Source organism: Hippocampus guttulatus, chromosome 3, assembly GCF_054856545.1.
Source record: "Hippocampus guttulatus isolate MCC_2025c chromosome 3, RoL_Hgut_1.0, whole genome shotgun sequence".
Classification (NCBI taxonomy): domain Eukaryota; kingdom Metazoa; phylum Chordata; class Actinopteri; order Syngnathiformes; family Syngnathidae; genus Hippocampus; species Hippocampus guttulatus.
This window is the reverse complement of record NC_141263.1, coordinates 3,112,857-3,135,847: the sequence shown is the minus strand read 5'-3', so window position 1 is coordinate 3,135,847 and position 22,991 is coordinate 3,112,857. Positions and strand designations below refer to the sequence as shown.

At 42.7% G+C, this 22,991-nt stretch overlaps 1 protein-coding gene across 2 annotated transcripts in view; it reads left to right on the top strand.

Moving 5' to 3' along the window:
• arnt2 (aryl-hydrocarbon receptor nuclear translocator 2) overlaps positions 1-20,286 on the top strand; it is a 108,414-nt gene extending 88,128 nt beyond the window's left edge. For both annotated transcript variants that reach the window (XM_086106228.1, XM_086106229.1), the window contains 7 exons: positions 276-348; positions 506-629; positions 905-1,007; positions 1,137-1,275; positions 2,831-2,981; positions 14,713-14,858; positions 16,875-20,286. In XM_086106228.1, the coding sequence (XP_085962354.1) occupies positions 276-348; positions 506-629; positions 905-1,007; positions 1,137-1,275; positions 2,831-2,981; positions 14,713-14,858; positions 16,875-16,973 (835 nt within the window). In that variant the 3' untranslated portion in view covers positions 16,974-20,286. The remainder of the gene's footprint in view (positions 1-275; positions 349-505; positions 630-904; positions 1,008-1,136; positions 1,276-2,830; positions 2,982-14,712; positions 14,859-16,874) is intronic.
• Positions 20,287-22,991: the final 2,705 nt, after the last annotated feature.

The window sequence follows — 22,991 nt, the reverse complement described above, 5'->3', positions numbered from 1 at the left end:
TTAAAGAAGCCATAAAGGACTTTATTAATATACAATGAGATAACAGTGTATGAGTCAACACTTTGCCGGGCTTTTGAGATTTGCCTTTGATTACAAATTCCAAAATAACCAGTTGTCACATAAATTGAACAAATATAGAGCCAAATACAAAGCTGTACAGATGTCTTTAAAAGGATGTTTTAATTATTTATTTATTTTTTTAAATGTAACGCTTGTGCTGCTGTCCACCATTTTGCTAATGTACGATTAGATTTTACTTTCATGTTCATTTGCAGGCAGCTTCAGCAGCAACAGGCAGAGCTAGAAGTTCACCAGAGAGACGGTCTGACGGCTTACGATCTTTCCCAGGTAAACAAACCTCAAATTCTGAACTCAACGAAGACGGTCAAGCAATGCATTTCTTTTTTGAGGAAATCATAATTGCTCAAAACCCTATGACGTTTGTGGTGAGCATTCTTTGTGACTTTACTTAAAGTTGAAATCCTCCTGCCATCCCAACTTCCAGGTTCCAGTGGCCAGTGTGAGCAGTGGAGTGCATGAGGCAGGGAAGAGCATTGACAAGCCAGAAGCCCTTTTTTCCCAGGAAAGAGACCCGCGCTTTGCTGAAATGTACACCAGCATCTCCGGATGTATGTCATACTCATACCCCCTATTAACTTTTTTTATTGAGCATTGTAATTACTGGTTGACATTTTAAAAGGGCTAAAATCCCCGAAAGTTCCTGTTTTGTTTGTCCTAATTTCATCATAATTCTTCCAAAACAAAATCTTTGTATATTGTGGATTTAAATGTGCTCAATGCTGCATTCACAGCTTTATGCCTCTATCGCCCACACCACCCAATGTTTGTCTCTTCCCGGTTATTAATTATAATTTTAATCTGGCATTTGTGTGTATCTGCATAGCGGGTGATAAGAAGATGATGGTTCCCTCCTCGACAGCGGGAGGACAGCAGCTATATTCTCAGACTTCTCAGTTCCAGCAGGGACACTCTGGAAAAACTTTCAGGTAGCTAGCTACATGTCATTGCCACTGATGTCATGTGACATTCATTCTATCTTTTTGTCATTTTCAAATCTATTGTACTACAGTTTGTGTTTGTGTGTGTGTGTCTATTTCTTTTTTCTATGTTTCCAGTTCCTCTGTGATTCATGTCCCAGGTGTGAATGACATCCAACCATCAAGTTCGTCCACTCAGAATCTAGCTCAGATATCAAGACAACTCAACCCAGGCCAAGTTGCTTGGTCAGGAAACCGCCCCCCATTCTCTGGCCAGGTATGCAAACATTCACATTCTGTCAGCCTCAGGTTGATGGTGCGGTTTCCAGTGCTGCCAAATGATTTCCTCAGCTATTTCCTTGGCATTAAACTTCCATCTTAAATGCCAGATGAATTAGTCTTTGATGTGCATGTCTGTGTGTTTACACATGCACACCGGGGAACTCAGCAAACTTTAAAACTAAATCATATCATGCACAGTCAGGGTTAATTAAAGTTTCCAACAAATGAATCAAGTCACTGCCGTGAGATGATTTAGAGGAAAAGAGGGTTGATTCACCACTTCTAAACATATGGTAAAATCTGACATCATGTTCAAGTTTAGAGCCTGACCAAGTTTTCGGTCCCCTTTTGGCCTTTTCAGTAAAACGTTGTTCCAAACACAATATAAATCAGTCTGAGCAGTGTGAGGCAGCCATCTGTGAGGGCAAATAAATTTCCCAGATTGTTCTGGTTTCCAGGCTCGTTCAGTTGAGTTTACTGGAATGAATGCTAGTTGGGCATCGGATGAAATTAATTCAAATCAGAGCTTGCATTGCACTAAAGATAATGATTCAGATGTTTCACATGTCCCATATTACTGAACATGTTTGCACTCTTTTGTTATGTGCATTCACACCCAAATTGAAGATTCTTTTGCATTTGTTGCTGATTTACATTGGTGTGAAGTCTTATAAAAAGCAAACCTTTGCTGGCAGCTGTTTTCTACTAAACAAGCAAATACATTTTATGAAGTTTGGCTAACAAGAAAACCATTTTAGTGTATATTTCAGTGTTTCACCAGCTTTTTTCAAGACCTTATAAAGCAAGTCATATTTGTTATTTATTTCAAGATACTTACATTTGTCTGAAGGTAAATGCTGAAAGATGCACATGACAAAACAATTTAGTATTGAATTCTTGGAATATGGCAATTAACTCTTTCATCGATTAAGTAGTCCAGAATTTTTGCGCAGGGCTAAAATGGGGCTCAGTGATGCACCTGGCCCCCTGTCATAACTACTCCCCCAGAATATAAATACTGAACGCCCTCACTTCATCTGTGACTATCTGTTGCAGTCCCTGAAAACAAACAAACAAAAAACATGGATACATACCTGGCATTGAATGGCATAAATACTGTATATGTCATTGGCAGCAAATGAGTTTCACACACAACGGTATGCGTTTTTCAGCTTACAGGTGATTACAAACACTTGAGTATATATATCCTGTACGAACCAGTGTATTTGATTGACCGATGGATGAAGCTCGAGCAGGATTTGTTTCCAGTGCCTCAAGTGGGCACGCACACACTGTCCTACGATTGGAAAGTAGGCTCCATTGTTCACAACTTTGGAGCCTTATATGTACTTTTTTTTTTTTTGTTTTTTTTTTGGGCCAAGCTTTTTCATAATAGTCCTCTGTGTTTTGTCAGATTTTCAAGACAATTTTTGTCATTTTATAGGGTCAAATTTGCATTAAAAAAAAAAAAAGAAATGAGGGGAAAGTTTTTGTAACTCACATGTTCATCATTGTATGCCAAATATCTAACCACTATCGAAACATTACAGTCCAGTAAAGCCCAGTCCAGTCCGTTTGGTATTGGGACAGGCCACAGCTACCAGACCGATCCGGCCTCCTACAGTCCACTTTCATCCCCAGCCACATCATCCCCCAGCGGGAATGCCTACTCAGGACTGACAAACCGCAGCACAGCCTTTGGTGAGTTCTTAGCATCCTATTCATCTTCCATTGTTTTGGAAGAGGCTGGATTTATGGTAGAAGAATAACAATCATATTTTTCACAGTTTGCATCTGTATCAAGAAGGGATTTTCAACCAAATCATTGCGCAATCAAGTAGACCAAAACTACAATATTTCAGCTGCCAGTTGTTTGTACAGTACAGTTTTGTGTCTTCCTCTGTGGCCCTTCATTTATAAATCATCCTCACGTCCCAGTATTATGGAAGTGGGAAGGGGAATTAATGTCTTAAGGGACTCAGGTTAGTGTAAAATAGTAAATAGTACTGGTCGTGCACTCGAGTGGGCTCATCTGTCTTCCACTCACTGCTAATCAGTATTTGTCTTTCAATTTATTTTACTTATTCATGTTACAGAAGATTGCAGAACTTGAAGAAAACACCCAATTGTATGATGTGCTCTCTATCTACTAGTCAAGTCAAGTCAACTTTATTGTCAAATGTGCTCTACCTGCAACATAAAACACAGATGAAATTTCTTTCCTCTCAACGACAGAAGAGAGAGAAGCCGCTGTGGGTACCCGCGCCACCATCAAGAAAACAGTTCACATTAAATGACAAATACTACAACACATCACATAAGACACAGACAGTCATGCAATCTTAACCACTTTTTCTGCATGCACTTCTGTCACGTTACGCTCGAAACGAAAAAGGAATCGCTTCGTGCGCAACATAAAAACGAGAATAAGTGGATCACTGAAACAGCAGGCACTGAATGGTACTTCGTCACAAAATAATATTTATTATAAACAAAAACCCAGTCTAATCAGAAAACAGAAAACGCTGGTTAATAACAAAAACCAGGAATTAAATATAACGAGACAACAAAAAACGCTTGCAAAAAACGGCAAGGGATAAGATTAGGCAAATACTATAATTATACACAAGAGACGTCGAAGAATGTAACAATCATCAATAGTATTAAAGTAGCGTTTTCAAAAATGTATGGGCAACAGCAGTGGCACGGCATGGAATACTCCGGCAATGAGTCGACCGCCGGAGCACCTAGATATAGCAGGTGCAATCACCGACAAATAGGCAGCAGGTGTGCAGGCGGCAGAAATGAACGCCTGCCACCTGCTGCCAAATACGGAACATGACAACTTCGTTGTTTGAAGCAGTTATTAATGAAAGAGAATCAAAGTGTCCTTTCACCAGTGGATCAGAGACATCGTGCTGAAAATGTGCATATGTCTGCTACAAGCTAAGTATGAAAGCAAACAAGGAGCTGTGGCGTCCATTGATGAAAAAAAGAGATTGGCTCACGTCTCCTGTCCCATGTAAATCCGCTTCAATTCCGAGCGGCGACTCCCAGTTCCATACGCATCTGCGCTCTGCGCTGACACTCCTTTCTTTTCATTGTCGGCTCCACAAGCCATCCATCCATCCAGCCGGAGACTGTCCAACATTTCCGTTGAACAAAAAACAGGGCTGTAAAAAATGCTGCCTATTACAGGCGCAAAAACCAACCAACAAAACAAAAAACGATATGTCACCTTCATTGCACAATTCAACCAAATGTATTTATGTATGATCCAGTGAGTGTTGGAGATCACGCGTTAATGAACCCAACATACCACATCATTCGCAAAAAGCAGAGATGCAATACTGAGCCCTCCAAACTGGACTCCCTGAAAGCCTTGGCAGCACCTATAAATTCTCTCCATAACGTTTATGAAGAGAATCTGTAACAAAGGGCACCTAACTCTCACCAGAAACGAATTAGATCTACTGCCGGCAATGCGGACCAAACTCTGACACAGATTGTACAGGGACCCAACAGCCCGTATCAAGGAGTTCGATACTCCATACTCCCAAATAAACCCACAGAAGTCGTTGAGGAACATGGTTGAAGATCTTCTCCAAGTTGACAAAACACATGTAGACTGGTTGGGCGAACTCCCATGCACTCTCAAGGACCTTGTTGAGGGTGTAGGGCTGGTCCAATGTTTTTTCTAGCTGTCCATCATGTCTGATGATGACACTTGCTCCAAGGGAGGGGAGGATGGGTAGGGGGGAGGGGGGGGGGGGGGGGGTCAGCAACTCTGTCGCTGGTGCCACTTCTCGTGGGCATAGAGACCGATTCTTGAGCCGCAGACTCGACCACAGATGGAGCAAGGGAAACCGGATACCAGGGGGGTACCAGCTGCCCGCTGGTGTCGTTGAATGCGTTTCTCGGTTCGTCTGGCTTGGTTAATTTTGTGTATTTCAGAGATTGCAGTAGCACAAGTGATCTGCCAGGTTGGTCTGTTGAGTGCGAGTGTTTCAAGCTGCATGGGGTTGACGTTGGCTCGCTTTAGGAGGTCCCTGCTGTAGTCCTTGAGGCGCCGCTTTTGGCCCCCAGCAGAACGCTTTGCACCTCTCAGTTGGCCATAGAGGACCTGGCGGGGCAGGCGGTTGTCTGGCATGCGAATGGTGTGTCCAATCCACCGAAGATGTTTTTTCGCCACGGCCGCTTCCATGCAGATGGAATTGGTGCTTTTGAGGATGTCTGTATGGGGAATTCGATCTTCCCAGGACAGGCCAAGGATCTTTTGCAGGCAGCGGATGTGGAAGGCTTCCAAGGTAGTAATGTGCTGGCGATATGGAGTCCATGACTCTGACCCGTAGAGCAGAGTGGAGAGACACACTGCGTTGTACACAGCAATCTTGGTACAGGTCTTCAGGTTTCGGTTTTCAAAGACCCTGCTGCGTAGGCGACCAAAGGATGATGATGCTTTATTAATACGGGTGTGGACTTCAGTGTCAAGGGAACAGTTTGAAGATAAGGTGGAGCCAAGGTAGGTGAAATGGTCCACTACGTTTAGTGGAGTGCCATTAATGTGAAAGCTGGGGGATGTGGAGGTTGGGGTAGCGAGTTGGAACATGACCTCAGTTTTTTTAATGTTGATCTGAAGACCAAAGGATTGGTACAGATTGGAAATGGTGTCGAGGGCGTGCTGCATAGAGTTTGAACTGTGAGCTAATATAGTGCAGTCATCAGCATACTGAAGCTCACAGATCTGACAGATTTTTGTCTTTGTGTGAGCCTGGAGCCGTCTGATGTTGAAGAGGCTTCCGTCTAGGCGGTATTCCATATGGACACCGTCTTCATGTCCCATGCCACGGTGGAAGAGGCACGTGGTGGCAGAGAGGAGGATGTTAAAAAGCACTGGAGCCAAGACACAGCCCTGCTTCACCCCGACTTTCACCTTGAAGAGCTCTGACTGGAGTCCTCCGATGAGCACTCTGGCTTGCATCCCATCATGCAGCTGCTGGAGGATGCTGAGAAACTTGGGTGGGACCCCAGGTTTGGAGAGGTGTTTCCAGAGCAACTCACGGTTAATGGTGTCAAAGGCTTTGCTGAGATCGATGAAGGCTATGTACAGGTCCTTGTGATGTTCTCTGCTTTTCTCCATTAGCTGTCTTAAAACAAAGATCATGTCAATGGTGGATCTAGTCTTCCGGTAGCCACACTGGGTTTCTGGAAGCACACCTTCTGAGATGTGCTCGACTAGCCTGCTGAGCATGATTTTGGCCAAGATCTTTCCTGCGGTGGAGAGGAGAGAGATTCCTCGGCTTTTCCCACAGGCTGCTCTGTCCCCTTTCTGCTTATAGATAACAACGATGTTAGCATCCTTCCAATCCTGCGGGACGGTCCCATGTTCCCAGATGTTTTGAATCAGGAGGTGCAGTCGGCGCGTGAGGAGATAACCTCCGTGTTTGAAAACCTCTGCAGGGATGCCATCAGGTCCAGCGCTTTTGTTGTTCTTTAGGCCCGCAATGGCTTGCTGGGTTTCAGAATAGGATGGTGGGGCATCCTATTCAATGTTTTACAGCCAGGATGAATACCACACTGCTCCTCCTGAATCCAAGTTTCGACTTTTTGACAAACCCTCCTCTCCAGCAGCCCTGAATAAATCTTAGCAGGGAGGTTGAAGAATCCCCCTGTAATTGGAAAACACTCTGCGGTCTCACTTCTAAAAAGGGGGACCAACGCCCCACTCTACCGATCCCGAAACACTGTCCCCGTTTCCATGCAACGTTCCAGAGGCGTGTCAACCAGGACAGCCGCATAACATCCACAGCTTCTTGGAACTCCGACCGGATCTCACCCCCGGTGCCCTGTCACAGAGGAGTCTTTAAACCACCTCAGTGACCTCAACCCCAGAGACTGGAGTAGCCTGACTCAGAGATCCCAGAGTCTGCTTCTGAATGGGAATGTGTGTTGGTGGAATTGAGGAGTTCTGCCAGAGGTGGGAGTTGAAACTCCTTCTGACAGGGGATTCTGCCTGACGTTCCCAACAGACCCTTGCAAAACATTTGGATCTGCCATGTCGAACCAGCATCTTCCCCCACCATCTGAGTCAACACAACACCGGGTGGTGATTGGTTGACAACTCCGCCACTCTCTTCACTCATGTGTCCAATGACACAACCACACAGCCAATCATCGAACTGCGGCCTAATGTGTCCTGTTACACAGTGCACGTATGGACACCTTTATTTTTGAACACAGTGTTCGTTATGGACAATCCATGACGAGCACACAAGTCCAGTAACAGGACACCGTTCGGGTTGTGATTGAAAGGAGTCCACTTCAGTGAAGCCCCACTTGCAGGCACCAAGACAGGGGGCAGGCTCAGCGCCACTCACCGTGGGCTAGTCCAGAGTAGGGATGTAACAATATCCAAATGTCACAATACGATTATCAAGGTATGAACCTCACAATACGATAATTATCACGATATTGTGGGGAAGTTGGTGATATGAACAAAGAAATTACATTGGCCGGTCATTTTATTGTCAAGTGCTCCTATTGGCTCCGCGACACAAAGTATCATGGTCTATGTAGTTCACAATACACTAATACACACACAAATTGTGAATCAAGTCAATTTGTGGAGGAATTTTAATGTGTCCTCATCTGGCATCTAGTATGGGCCTGGAGGCCAAAACATACCTAATTCAAATCTCTCTATGTAACTTCTCGACGTCTCACATCAACTCAGACTCCTTCTCCCAGAGAGGTGAGTGTCTGTACCCAGGGATCAGAACACCAAGATCCCTGCCTTTGGCCGCCACCCTGCCCACACTGCACCTGACCCCCTTGGACTCTACCACAGGCGGTGAGCCCATTAGATGGGGGACTCATGTTGTCCTTTTGGGCTGAACCCAGCTGGGCTCCATGGGTGCACGCTCGGCCACCAGGTGCTCGTCAACGAGCCCCACTTCCAGGTCTGGCTCCAGAGGGGGGCCCTGTTGATACCAAGAGCAAACTCTCCATTTATGCTAATCATTATAGGGGTCTGTTTACCACGGGTGAACCTGCTAGGCATACTGTAAGTCCCAGGCAATTTAGCTCCTAGCATCACTTGGACACACAAACCCCTCTACCACATTAACTTGATGGCTCGTGTAAGGGAAATACCGTATTTTCCGTATTATAAATGGCTTCAGTGTATAGGTCGCACCGGCCTTTAAATGCATAATATAGAAGAAAAAAACATAAGTCGCACTGGAGTATAAATCACATTTTTGGGGGAAATTTATTTGATAAAATCCAACACCAGGAACATACATGTCATTTTGAAAGGCACTTTAAAACGAAAATAAAACCACAGGCTGAATAAGTGTACAATTTGCCTAAGTTACATGATGCATAAACAACGAATTGAGAACGTGCCTGGTATGTTTACATAACATATTGAGAGTTACTCAGATAACTATAGCATAAAGAATGTGCTAAAAAGTTTACCAAACCATCAGTGTCATTCCAAATCACTAAATCCAATTAAATCTTCATCCTCTGTGACACTTAAACAACTCCACCAACTCCAGAGGTAGAGGATGCAGTGCTTCCTCTTCCACGTCACTTACGTCAGACTCATCACAGGCCCAGAGCGCCGTCTTGCGGTTTAATGTGAAAATAACATATGAAATGATATAATGTGTTAATAATTTCACACATAAGTTGATCCAGAGTATAAGTCGCACCCCTGCCCAAATTATGAAAAAATCTGCGACTTATAGTCCGGAAAATACGGTAACCGACCATCTGTGTCTAATTAAAAAGGTTGATGTCTCACTTTTTTAAGAAACTACATTTAATGTTATCACTATCAGTTACAGCAGAATTGGTACACACAACGAGAACACAAACCGATGTCCGTTAATTACTGTTGTTCAATCAGATTTGCATTTCCATATGAAAAGTTTGAACATAAAACTTAAAGTAGTGTAGCTTTTTTAATTTATTTTTGACACAGACCTTGTAATGTCTGTACTGCATCCTTCAGGGAGCTCATGTGGCTAGAGCATCTACACGTGACACAGCTAAAGCCTGTTCAGTGGCAAGATAAACTAAACTTTTAGACAACTGATGATTGTCAAAGTTGACCACTTCTTGCCTGTGTTTAAAATAACACTTTCAAAACTCAGCTATTAGGTCCCATTGAAAAAGTTGAAATGATCCAACAAACACCACCTGCTGCTGTGAAATGAATCCAGAATGCAAGTTTGCCCAAAGTTGCATTATAATTCCTCCAATAGTTTCACTCACCCAATATTGCCAATTTCAAAGCCACATGATCAGTCTGGCTGAAAATGGAATGAGAGCACACAGACAACCTCAGTGTGCGTTCACTGCTGCTCGGAGCTGCTCGTCAAGCAGCTGCTCACGCCTCCTGCTGTTTGTTGTCCACATGGTGAGCGCAATGAAGCTTGTCCAGCTTGTAACAGCTACTTGATGGCCTTTTAATGGACAAACATTAGTAAAATGGATTATCTCTGCAGTGTCACTTGTGCTCCCTTACTGTCCTCATAGACTGTTTGTAGGACTAATGAAGCTTGTTAGAGCAATGCCATTTACATGATCTGCCGCATGGTTTCATTAATAATTTGTAATAAACACTTTATCTTTGTCTTTCTGGACTCATCTGCGATTTGGTAATTACTTTCCATCTGTTGTTTTATATGTCCCCGCTCTACCCTGCACCAACATGTTGTTTATAGCTACGTGTAGACCAGAAGAACACAGTGTTTATTATGGTGAAAGAGAAAGAATGTCTCTGAAGCTGACAGCTTCTTCTTTGGGTTTTTGTTTGTTTGTTTTTTTTTTCCATGGGTTGATTCTCAATACAATCAAGCACGAATGCGTGTCTTTCTGTAAGTAGTAGTTTGCATGCTTGTGTGTAGTTCTTTCTGTTCATTTTAGTCTCCCAAAATGTTACAATTTAACGATCAGAAGAAGGAGATGCAACTTTGTGGTGCTGTTGAATCATATTGTGTCTGACTTAGTGACAAAATTTCCCTAAAATGAAAGTCCGTCAAAATGCTAAATCTGGTTGAAATGGTTCTTTAAATCTTATTATAGCGCACGAAGAATTGAGAAGGGAAAAAAAATCAGATGATAAGTTCGAGAGGAATTACTTTTTTTTTGTGTGTGGTTGGAAAAAAAAATGCCTTTTTGGGGAACGCTTTTGTGTTACATTGCCTTTTTAAAATCCGGTGTAAAAATACCTGCAAATTTGAGTAAAAATTGGCATATTTATGTAATTGGCCATGCTGATGTGATTTTGATCTTATTTCTGAAGATGCTTATTTAAAAGACCAAATGATCTCATTTTGACCCCCCCCCCCCCAAAACAATAGTATGGCTTGTATTTTTAAATTTTTTTTAATTTTCAAATGAAATGAGAAAGCTAATCTATTCAAATTTGGGCATGTTATGAATCCATAACATAATTTGAAAAATACAGAACCTTTGAAAACGTAAACAATGGTTGCAACGGTAACAGGAACTTTGTAATAGAATTATTTTGCAAGTAACTATTTCTCAGGAACTACTGGATTGACTTGGCTGAAACTCGTTATGCAACATTTTATAATGCTATTGTGTGAAATAGGGCTGACCCATTTTGGAAAATGTAATGATTTTTTTTCTCAAAATTGCAATTTAATATTCTTTATTTCAAAGACTATTGTCATGTATTTTTCTACAAACAAGAAATTAATCTTTATTAGGCCCAACATTATTAGCTCTATTATACCATATAAAACACGAAGATAAAGGCAAATGAAGCATTAATATCCATCTATCCATCCATAATGCGAGCCGCTTATGCTTAGGAGGGCCGTGGGCGTGATGTAGCCTGTCCCAGCTGTCTTTGGTTCCTAGGTGGCATACACCCAGAACTGGTTGCCAGCCAATCGTAGGGCACACATAGACAAACAGCAACTCACAGTCACACCTACGGACAATTTCGAGTGTTCCATTAACCTCCTATGCATGTTGTTGGAATGTGGGAGGAAACCAAAGAAAACCCAGCCAAGTATGAGGAAAGCATGCAAACTCCACACAGGCCGCATTTGAACTCACGACCTCCTTACTGTGAGGCGGACGTGCAAACCACCGTGCCATTAATATGAAAGACAGTTTATCAACTACATTTACAGGTGTAAACTTCCAAAATAACATTGACATGTAGTAAGATATCACACTAACCAAAGTGCATATTACAACAATAATGCAAACAAATCAGTGACTTTTTACCACTTCAACATATCATCTTCATGTTTCATGGACCATTAAATGTAAACGCGGACAGCACTTCTCACTCAACTTATTATATATAGACAGATAAATAAATGAAACATACATCATGCTTTATTGATCTCCACTTAGTAAGGTCGGGTAGAAAATCAGATCATGCATACTTTTGCCCTAACATCTTTCGAATGGGCATTACAACTCTGGCATCTTATCGATTAAATGTGTAGTAATGTATTTTTGACGGTCTTTAGGATCATTCATGAAACGCACGGCCGGATTTATCCCTTTAATATCTGACCGCTTGACAAGTTGCAAGGATCGAGATTTAATTTGTCATGGCTCAAGTAGTCGAACACGGTTGTCGTGTGTGTTCAACATCAGGAGAAAGGGTCCAGCTGCAGCTGGATTGACACAAGTGCACAGTGCAAAAACGGGGAGCTTTTTTTTTTAACTTGCGAGTCGAAAAACATCAAGCATGTTATCGGTCCTCAACTCAATGTCTCGTGTGATGGAAAGCTGCTGCTGTGAAATCCCTCCACGCCCCCTCTATGCCTCCCCCTCCTCTCCCCTCCGCTCTTCGCTTCTCAATACAGTAATATAAGGAAGAGTGAGAGGAAGCTGACGCGGGGCTAATGTGCACGCAAAAGGTGGGTGGGAAAATTTTGTTTGTTTGCAGAAAATTATTCCAAAAAAAAACATAAAGAAAATGTAATCAATTAATTGCAAATATTTGTCACGTTGCGTGGTGGTGGTGGACCCCAAAAAGCAGGTAGGAGGGAGGAGCAGGGTGTACTTGAAGAATTGTATTTAAAACAAAGAAAACTAAATCCAAAACAAAGTCCAAAATAACAAACAAAAACCATGACTTAAACCAGGGGTCCCCAAACTACGGCCCGCGGGCCGGATACGGCCCGTCAGCACATTTGGCCCGGCCCTCTAACCCTCCTGTTGTCCTCGGGTCAAAATGACCCGTCACTGTGTTAAAAACGCCCCAAAAACCCCTAACTGCAAACAGCGGTGTCTCCAAGCCTACTGGAACCTACAAAAGGATTATAAGGAAGGAACACATGAACTTTAAGAGACTGCTCATATGTGTCAGAGAGATTCTGCTCTGACAACTGAGCTGAACGTTTATCTGTTAAGATTGTGCATGGCACAACAGAAAGTTAATGTTCCATGGCTTTTTTTTCTATGAAGAACCCAGAGAGAGTTGTTTAGTTATTATTTATTTCCTGTTTTTTCTGTGAAGAACTCAGAGAGGGTTATTTAGTTATTATTTATTTCATTAATATTGTTATTATTTGTTTCCTGACTTTTTTTCTGTAAAGAACCTGGAAAGGGTTATTTGGTTATGTGTGGCTTTCTGGAAAACAATAAATTTTTTAAGCTCCCCTACGATCGTCACACTTTTTCTGTTACAAACTGACACCGGCCCCCCATCAGAGAAGGGAAAAGTTATGTGGCCCTCACAGGAAAAAGTTTGGGGACCCCTGACTTAAACAAAAACTATCAATAACCAAAACACTACTAAAACAAACATGACAGCAGCAAAGGAACAGCAAACAAACAAACATGACAGTAGCAAAGAGCAAACAATGACCCGACACTGAGTGTTCGGGCTGGGAGTCCTTTTAGAGCCCTGATTACCTATGACCAACAGGTGTGCAGCTGCCAGGGGAGCCCTACAGTGCCACCTGTTGGTCCCTAAACCGAATCATGACAATATTAATACTCTAGCTTGAGGATTGATCCTTAAATTTTAGCATTCTCGACCGAAAGATCGATATTTTGGTATTGATCTGCCCAGCACTACTGATTAGCTAGATCAGGGGTACCCATTACGTCGATCGTGATCGACCAGTCGATCAGGGTCTGGTCCCAAATTGATCTGAGGGGTGTAGAGGAAAAACAAAAAAAACATTTGTATCTGTGTGCATGTTAGTTATATATTTGTTGTGTTAATGCACACTCCACCCTAATAATTTTATCAGTCTCACTTTCAAAAAAAGTATTTAAAAAAGAAACTAAAATAAAGTGGGTCATCTTTAACCTACGGTGGCGTGTGACTGCACCACCGGAAGTTGTTAGCGCTCGGCAGTCTGCAGTTGCAGTTTGTGCTCAAAGTTGTTGCGCTAATCTTTTGTCATTATTATTCTCATTCAGTTTGTTTTGTACAATTCCCCGAGGGGACGGGCAAAGAATGGGAATCTGGAGGGCCGAGAGAAGCATTTTAAAACGGTACGCGGGAGCTACGATCGTTAACAGGCTGCAAAAGTGCTTCGCATGCCTCAGTGTCAGGCTGTTGCTCATCATGGCATGCGTGTGTATGTGTGTGTATGTGTGTGTATGTGCGTGCATATGCGCGCATGCGCGTTAACGGGTAGATCCCGGGAGGTTGGTTGATCGAAAAGTAGATCTTTGGTCAAAAAAGTATGGGCACCCCTGGGCTAGATCATATGACACGCCTGCGCAGTGTTGCTGCGTTCTGTTCATCGGCATAAAAAAAAACAAAAGAAAGAAAATGAAGAATGTATGCTCAATATGGATAACACGTTTTGGTGTTGATCCAAAAAAAATAAAAAAGCGTCATGAAAAGTTTCAGTTTTCGGGGGAGGGGGTGGCTGGAACACATTAATAGCAATCCCATTCATTTCAATGGGGGAAGATGCTTTGGGATTCTAGTGTTTTGAGTTACGAGCATGGTCAAGGAACAAATTAAAAACTGACATCTCAAGGTCGATCCCGGGAGGTTGGTTGATCGAAAAGTAGATCTTTGGTCAAAAAAGTATGGGCACCCCTGGGCTAGATCATATGACACGCCTGCGCAGTGTTGCTGCGTTCTGTTCATCGGCATTTAAAAAAAAACAAAAGAAAGAAAATGAAGAATGTATGCTCAATATGGATAACACATGTTTTGGTGTTGATCCAAAAAAAATAAAAAAGCGTCATGAAAAGTTTCAGTTTTCGGGGGGGGGGGGGGTGGCTGGAACACATTAATAGCATTTCCATTCATTTCAATGGGGGAAGATGCTTTGGGATTCTAAGGTTTTGAGTTACGAGCATGGTCAAGGAACAAATTAAAAACTGACATCTCAAGGCACCACTGTACAGTACAATATATGACAGCAGGTGTGCATGTAAAACTGTGTTATTCCAGATGTGTCCGGAGAGAGCAGCCAGAGCGGAGCTCAATTCCAGGGTCGACCCAGTGAAGTGTGGTCCCAGTGGCAGAACCAGCATCACTCCCAGCAGGCTGGGGAGCAGCATGCACATACTAACCCCAGCCAGACTGAAGTATTTCAGGTGATAAAACACACACACGCACACACGTCTCTGGTTTTGCTGATGACATGGCTAAACAGATACTGTATGTATACTGAAGTATGTCTGATAAGAGGCTTGATCTTAAAAGGGCTGAACAATAATGAAAAAAACTAAAGTGATTGCGATTCAGTATGAGATTATTTTTTCAATGGAGTGTGTGTGTTTTTTTGTTTGTTTGTTTGTTTTTTTAGCAACGACTTGTCTTTTTGACAATAAACAATATCCGATTTTCAGAGTAATACTTGTTTTGGCCTTACAGGTTGGGTTTACGCTAAAATAAAGTCAAATGAACCAATAAATTAATGTGAAACACACATCTACATCAGTTAGATTTTTTTTAAGTTACCCAACACTTTGGCTTTCAGTCTTTTAAGTGTTTACCATGACATGTTCAAAAGAATTCTACCAAACAGTTGTGATGTGAGCATACATCAGTAAGTCTTGAGTCAAATGCCAACAATAAATCAAACAAATCAGAAATGAGGAATTTCTGTTATCAGGACAAATTGGACAGCGCAAACACGAGTCCGTACTAGAGAATATTTATTGTATTTTGTAATTTTTTTTCATACATTGGGCGCACTACACAATGCCTCCACTAGATGGAACTATGCTCAAGCAAACACCAACAGAACGATCAGATGTCATTAAAACGTATTTAATTAATAAAGCAGCGACACAGTTTGCTTAACCAACAGCAAGTTATAACATTGACTCGTTAACGTTGAACTCTCTTGCCGCTGTTCTATTTCCGCATTCAACTGCGTAACCGATCACCTTGTTTGAACTCTGCATTGTCAGCATGTCTCAAGCAAGGAGCCATTTTGGAGTCGACATATTACCGTAATACCGGCGGCCCGGTAGTCCAGTGGTTAGCACGTCGGCTTCACAGTGCGGAGGTACCGGGTTCGATTCCAGCTCCGGCCTCCCTGTGTGGAGTTTGCATGTTCTCCCCGGGCCTGCGTGGGTTTTCTCCGGGTGCTCCGGTTTCCTCCCACATTCCAAAAACATGCATGGCAGGTTGATTGTACGCTCTAAATTGTCCCTAGGTGTGAGTGTGGGCGTGGATGGTTGTTCGTCTCTGTGTGCCCTGCGATTGGCTGGCAACTGATTCAGGGTGTCCCCCGCCTACTGCCCGAAGACGGCTGGGATAGGCTCCAGCGCCCCCCGCGACCCTAGTGAGGATCAAGCAGTTTGGGAAATGGATGGATGGATGGATATTACCGTAATAACCATACACAAGGCGCACCGGATTTTAAGGTGCGCTGTGAGCTTTTAAGAAAATGGAAGGCTTTTAGGTGCGCCTTTTCGTGCAGAAAATACAGTATATTATTTAGAAGAATGCATAGTCTGAATCATGACTCTCCTCAATAACAGCTCAAGTTAAAGAAGTATTATTTGATGTTCATCGACGAACATATTTGTATGACCGTAGCGATTTCCAGTAAGTTGTTATCCCTCCAACGCAAGATCTGTGTCTTATGTGTTGTGTTGTGTTATTTTTGTTATTTTGACTTCAAAATGGCGCCGCGTGAGTGGCTGCCTTTCCAGCAGCTCCTATATTTTGTTGTTCTACTTCTTCCTTTCATAACTTTGCTGCTGTGAATCGGGAATTTCTCCATTGCGAGACTAATAAAGGTTTTCTTATCTTATCTCATCTTATGCATAAAATGGACGGATAGGAAGTCCGTTTTACGCACGTATGCTGCTTTTACTGTCGTCTAGACTGCCATGCGACAAATGAAAGGCACTCGAAACGAATATCTGGTGCAGTTCGCCAGTCTTTTTCAGCGGACAACATCTTTCCAAAGGTTGTATCTTGAAAATGTCTTGAGATGAAGGCAGACTGTAAATGCTTGCTGCAATTTTGGCGTTACTAATTTGCTTTGGTGTTTTTCGAAACAAAAAAGTACTGGTAAGAAAAAGTCCCATATCGGATCTTAACAATGCCCATCCCGAGCCCTCATCTCTAACTCCTCTTTTGTCTGTCCGCAGGACATGTTACCCATGGCTGGAGATCCCACTCAGGGAACAGCCAACTACAACATTGAGGACTTTGCTGACCTTGGCATGTTCCCACCATTCTCCGAGTAACCCCGCAATCTCCTGTACCTCCCTTCCTTTGCAATAGAGGAACTGGACCGGTTTGGTTTGCATTCATCTCTCATGTTGTTGTCTCATTTGGAAACGTGGCTGGACCACCAGCTCACAACTGATGTGCAGCACATTGAATGTCCGAGTGCACACATCAAGCACATATACAAACGAAGAGTCCGCGCGTTTGGATTTGACGATCTGCAGTATGCATCTGTGAATATACCTCATCAATGAAAGAGGGGTCCTGTTGCCAAATGGACACTACCTCTGTCAACATCTCACCAATCTGTCGCCGAAATGGACACTGTCTCAGTGAGGAATGCACACAAAGTCTGCTGAGACGAGATGGAAAGCATTGCTATTACCAGAGGAGTTCAACTGTTTGATCTTCAGCGCATCGAAACTATTATGGCACATTTTACTCCATGGATGTGGGTGAAAATAATTTCTGACCACCATGTAAAGGAAAATATGATCTTGTCTCAGAATCCCAGACCTTTATCTGCTAATGGATTCAAAGCTACAATTTGCTGCGGATTAGGCTTAATAATAATCCTTTAATTGAATTTTGTAGACACTTTCAATTTGTCAAATGCAAAACAGACTTAACATACTGAGTGTGTGGCATAATGAGGTATAAGATTTGCATTTAGGTAAATTCACCTTATTTATGGATCTCCAATAGGAGGCAAAAGGATTAATTGGAGAACAAGTCAGGCACTTAGCCACAAAGACTGAAGTCTCAAATGAGAGACAATGACCGCTGTATTTTATCATCAAGATAACTCCTGCTGGATGCTCTACCTACAGAGGATATAGAACGTCGACACACTGCTGTTAAATGCTAGCTATTTGTAAAAATAAAAAAAGATCATCAATCATTTCAAATCTTTTTCCACCAACAATGTGACCTATAACCTGCACACTCTCTTTCACTGGGGATGCGGCTACGTTCAAAATGAACCAATGGACAGTAAATTCAAAGGCTAAGCGGTTCAGAGAATGGATGGATTTAAATGAATTGTCAAAAGGTATTTAGCTTTTATTTTGCTTTGTTCTACTCTGCTCTCTGTTACCATCTTGGCATTGCAAATGAGAATCTGTGCTTGACTGCCTTACCTAGATTTTCCATCCATCCATTATCTGAAACCGTTTCATCCTCACAAGGGTCATGGGCGTTCTGGAGCCCATCCCAGCTGTCTTCGGACAGTCGGTGGAGTACACCCTGGACTGGTTGCCAGCCAATCGCAGGGCACACAACCATTCACACTCAGAGTCACACCGAGGGACAATTTTGAGCGTTCCATTAACCTGCCGTACACGTTTTTGGGGCCCGGAGAAAACCCACACAGGCACGGGGAGAACATGCAAACTCCACAGGAAGGCCTTGGCTGAAATTGAACCGGACTTGCTCACCGATCGTCCTGGATTACTAAATCTTAAATAAATAAATGATTAATCAGTCAGGAGAAAAGTACAGAAGAATTTCCAACAGTGGAACAGAGTAAACACAGACATCATCGAGTGGAGTTGCGACATTAGCAAATAATGAATATCCCTCCAAATTTAGTGAAGAACAAAAAGGTCAGGGATGCAGACAGCAAGATTGAAGCAGCTGCAGGAATTTCTGGCAAGTACCATCTTTTTGGTACATGTGACAGCAATCTACCGCGTTCCTTGTACTGCATGTCTGGGCTCTGGGGTAAACTGGCAAGTTTGAGGTCGCTATAAAATTTTTCATTAACACACCTGAAATCTCCCAAAAACATTGGAAAATGGGAATATGATCTGCTGAAACCAAGGTTGCAGTTTTTGGCCATAATTCCAAAAGGTGTCTTTTGATGAAAAGACCACAGTGCTCATCACCAAAACAGCACCAGACTTGCAATGAGATTGGTGGTGGGAGCATGATGCTGGAACATGGGACTGTTTTTCCTCAGCTGGAAATAACGAGCCTTTGCCAAGGTGGAGGTAATTATGAATCGTTCCAAAAACCGGTCGGCGTCATCAAAAAAAAAAACCCTTCAGACTTCTTCCAAAAAGGCCAAAAGAATGTCAGGAAAGGACGATTACAACAGCTGACTCTTATTTGGAGTTAATCAGAGGCACTTTAAATGGTGGCAGGTGTGTGCTGACGCCCATTTAACACGAGTGTGAGTGTGACTGGTCAGCTTTGAAGGGCAACCAGATTCCCAGTTACAGGGTGTGCAGACTTTTGCAACAACATTCTTTCAGTTGCTTATGTTTTCTTCCTGTTTTGAAAACATTTATAATAATTTAATTGGCGTGTTAATGATGGCGTTTTACAGTCTCTTTGCAAATGATGAAGTTATGGCAAAGTGGATCATCATAGAATCTGAGCTTTTTGTGACGCAGGATTTTAACGTTTGTCTCTCGGCATCAGGTCTTGCGTCCAGGAAAATGTAAAGCGAAAAATCAGTTGGTCTCCTCTGGTACTTGGAATGACGTGTATTATGGATCGAGACAAAAAGTGATGTGAGCGTTGAGGAAGTACACCTCCATCTGCCTCACGGAGCCCCCCCCCCCCCCCCCCCCCGGCACATCAACACTGACTCTTGTCAGACAGCAGCAGGAGAAAAGCTGCTCATCTTCATCACCTCATCAACCTTACTTTGTAAATTTCAGCTGTGTGTCGTGATGCGCATTACTCCATTAAAAAAAAACATAATAATAATAATACATAATTTTTAAAAAGGGGGTTATGGAAGGATTTTGTGTATAAAATAACCAGATTTGACAGGAAAGCATGTCGTGGCAGACAGCGACTCAGCTGAGGCATAAAGTGCACTTCATAACTGCTCATCTCACCAGCCTAATTTCAAAGGGAAAACCGCAATACTATCCAAGCAATTGCAGTGTTTAGTCGCGCATTTTGTGTTCTTCATCACTACTTGACTTATTCACTTAATAATCATTTTGAGGTATGAAGACTTAGTAATAATACTTTGTAGCCCAGGAGCTTTTACATGATGGATTTTATGATGTCTCTGACAGACAGAGGGAACACAAATCAGTCTTTTGCTTGAGCTCTCAAATCAACATTTTTTTTTTTTTGTAAATAATGTGATTTTTATGTCAATTGGTGTTATTTTCACACTGTTAATTGCTTCATGTGTTTAATGTGCATTAATAATATTGTGTGCAATGTGAGTACATATTTAACGACTGGTATTTAGTTTGTCTGTTAAATGTACATTGAGTTCTAGACCTGTATAAATTGTGTAAATGTGTCCGATTATTTTTGTGTAAAACTTGTGAGTTGTGACAATAAATTCTGATTGGATAGGTGTGTTCGCAGTTTTAGTTGCATTGTTTGACCATTTTAGATAAAGGATTTATCAAGTCAAGTATGAAGTACACCTCATGACTGGTACTCGTAAGAGGGAGCACATAACTCCTACTCTGGCATCCCTTCACTGGCTCCCTATACATTTTAGAGTTATTTTGAAGATCCTCTTATTTGTCTTCAAATCTCTAAATGACCTCGCGCCACCTTACCTCTCTGAGCTCATCCGCCCCTATACACCTGCGCGGCGCCTCAGGTCTGCAGACCAAACATTATTAGAAGTACCAAGATCTAAACTGAGGCTCCGATGGGATCAAGCCTTTTCTGTTGCTGGTCCCTCTCTCCGGAATGATCTCCCACTGAACATTCGTGTTAAATTGCTCCATGTACAGCACTTTGTATGCAGCGATGGCTGTTTGAAAGTGCTCTATAAATACAGTTGAGTTGAGTTGAGTACAACTTTATTGTCAATTGTGCTGTATACAGCACAGATGAAATTTCCTCCCTCTTAAACAGACAACAGACAACAACATTTACCGAAAGGATGGTAAAAGTCACGAAATATTTTTACATAATCCTATACGTATTAAAGATTATGAGAGGAAGGCTGTGCTTGACTAAAAGGTGTTTTATTTTTCAAAAGCCAATTTTTTGGGGGGGGGGATTCTACTCATGCATATGTTTTGTTTTTTTAAACATACATTGCATAAAAAGACCAGATTATGAATTGCCCAGCTCAAATGAAATCAGACAAAGTAAAAAGATTCAAGCTGAAGTACATCTGCTAAAAGGCCTTCGGTCATAAATTTGCAACACAACCGATTCAAATGATCAGCTCATCAGCAAGCGCTGCAAGAAGCCTGATATCGATCCTGTTCATTTCAATCAGGTGTGTTGCAACAGGGAGAGATGGAAAACATGCGGGACCGGTGGTCCCCCACCGCCGGTCCGCGGACCGGCACCGGTCCGCAGGGCATTTGGTTCCGGGCCGCACAGAAAGAACTTGCCTTAATCCCGTTTTATTTATTTCGGAATACGAAAGATGTTTTATTTAGAAAAATTACCAGATTCTCCATTACATCCGTCTGTGTCACGCTTGACTCACATCAAGCCACGCTTCTCCATCACGTGACCGATTACACAAAAAACAAAATGCCGGAGCTCGCAAAATGAGTAAAAAAACTGCTGGAGATCGCAAATGACGGCGGCCTTAAAAGTACGTTCGAGACAACTGTATTAAAGTTACGGCTGAATACTCTGAGATCGCCACAATAGCACTGTTGCTATTTCCGGCATCCTACTTGTGTGAGGCGGGGGTTTTCTGCAGCAACGGCAACTAAAACAAAATTACGAAGTAGACTGGACATAAACCACACACTTGAGGTGTCATGTCCTGTTACCCTGAGATGGGACCGTCTGGTTGCAGAAAATCAAGCTTGGGGCTGTGGTGAGTCACCATTTTCATGCACTTTGAATTTGTGTTGTATCGTATTTTGAAGGCATTACACAATACCATAGTGATCAGTGTTGCGGCCAGATTAGACGCTCCTTGTGTTTATTATTATATTTCGAAAACACCACAGTTTTCATGCAGCTTATACCATATTATTTTGTTGTATTATTTCCGCCGCACCTTTAATGCCGGTCCCTGAAAATATTGTCTGGCATAAACCGGTCCATGGGGCAAAAAAGGTTGGGGACCCCTGCCATAGACCCAACAGTTGAGGGCGGAGCCAAGTGGGTCAGGTGCAATGTGAACTAGGCAGTCTGATCGTGGCCAACAGAAACTTGCTCAAGCGATGTGGAATGTCTCCTCTGGCAAGTAAGGTGTCAGGGTTCAGGTGGCAGGAGGTCAAATGCAGAAACAGCACAACTAGATGGTAGCTGGCGGCCAAATAAAATCTCAGTTCGGGTTGTCTGGGTGTCAGAGAAGAGCAGCTTCACAGGTTACCAGTCTGGGATGACGCAAAGCAAGAGACAATCAGATTTCAAGGAAACGACGGCTAACGACAATCTGAGGACAAAGAGTACAGTAGACTAAGAAAGTATGCAAAACCGTATTTTAGTAATTCTCAAGGCTGGGAAGCTACAAACTTGACGTAGAGCGTAGATAATCGGGTAATGACTTGGCATCCCACAATGGCTTTCGAAGGTGCAGTAGTAATTCAGAAGCTGGGATTTAGCTACTAGGGACTCCAACACGTCAAAACTGCAAGGCTCTCAAACACACACACACACACACACACCTTTAGCTCAGGGTGCTGGGACACACTACCTGACAAAAGGAGTCTGGGCTGGTGTCGCCGATGAGATAGTCTGGCTCACCTTGACTCACAGTCACAGCTCCGGTACCAGTTCTACAAAGAGTTGTTGGACTCTCTTTTACTCAGGAGTTGCCCCCACTGAGAGGCATGGACATTCTTATTGGCCCACAGGCTTGGTGAGAATCTGAAAACATTCAACATGCATTTGCACTATGTATTAACCCTTTCAGGGACAGCAGTTACTTCAGTGGACAACTTATCATGTTATCAAGTTACAGGGTGCATGAAAGGGTTAAAATAGTGGAGGATCACTTAAAGAGACGCCGATGGGATGTTAAGCACCTTGCTCAACCGATATCAGCTCAGCAGTAACTGCCAGAACTTTGCCTTCGCTTGTCAATTAACTCGTGGTCAGATTCAGAAGACTGGGCGGATTCACAGGAG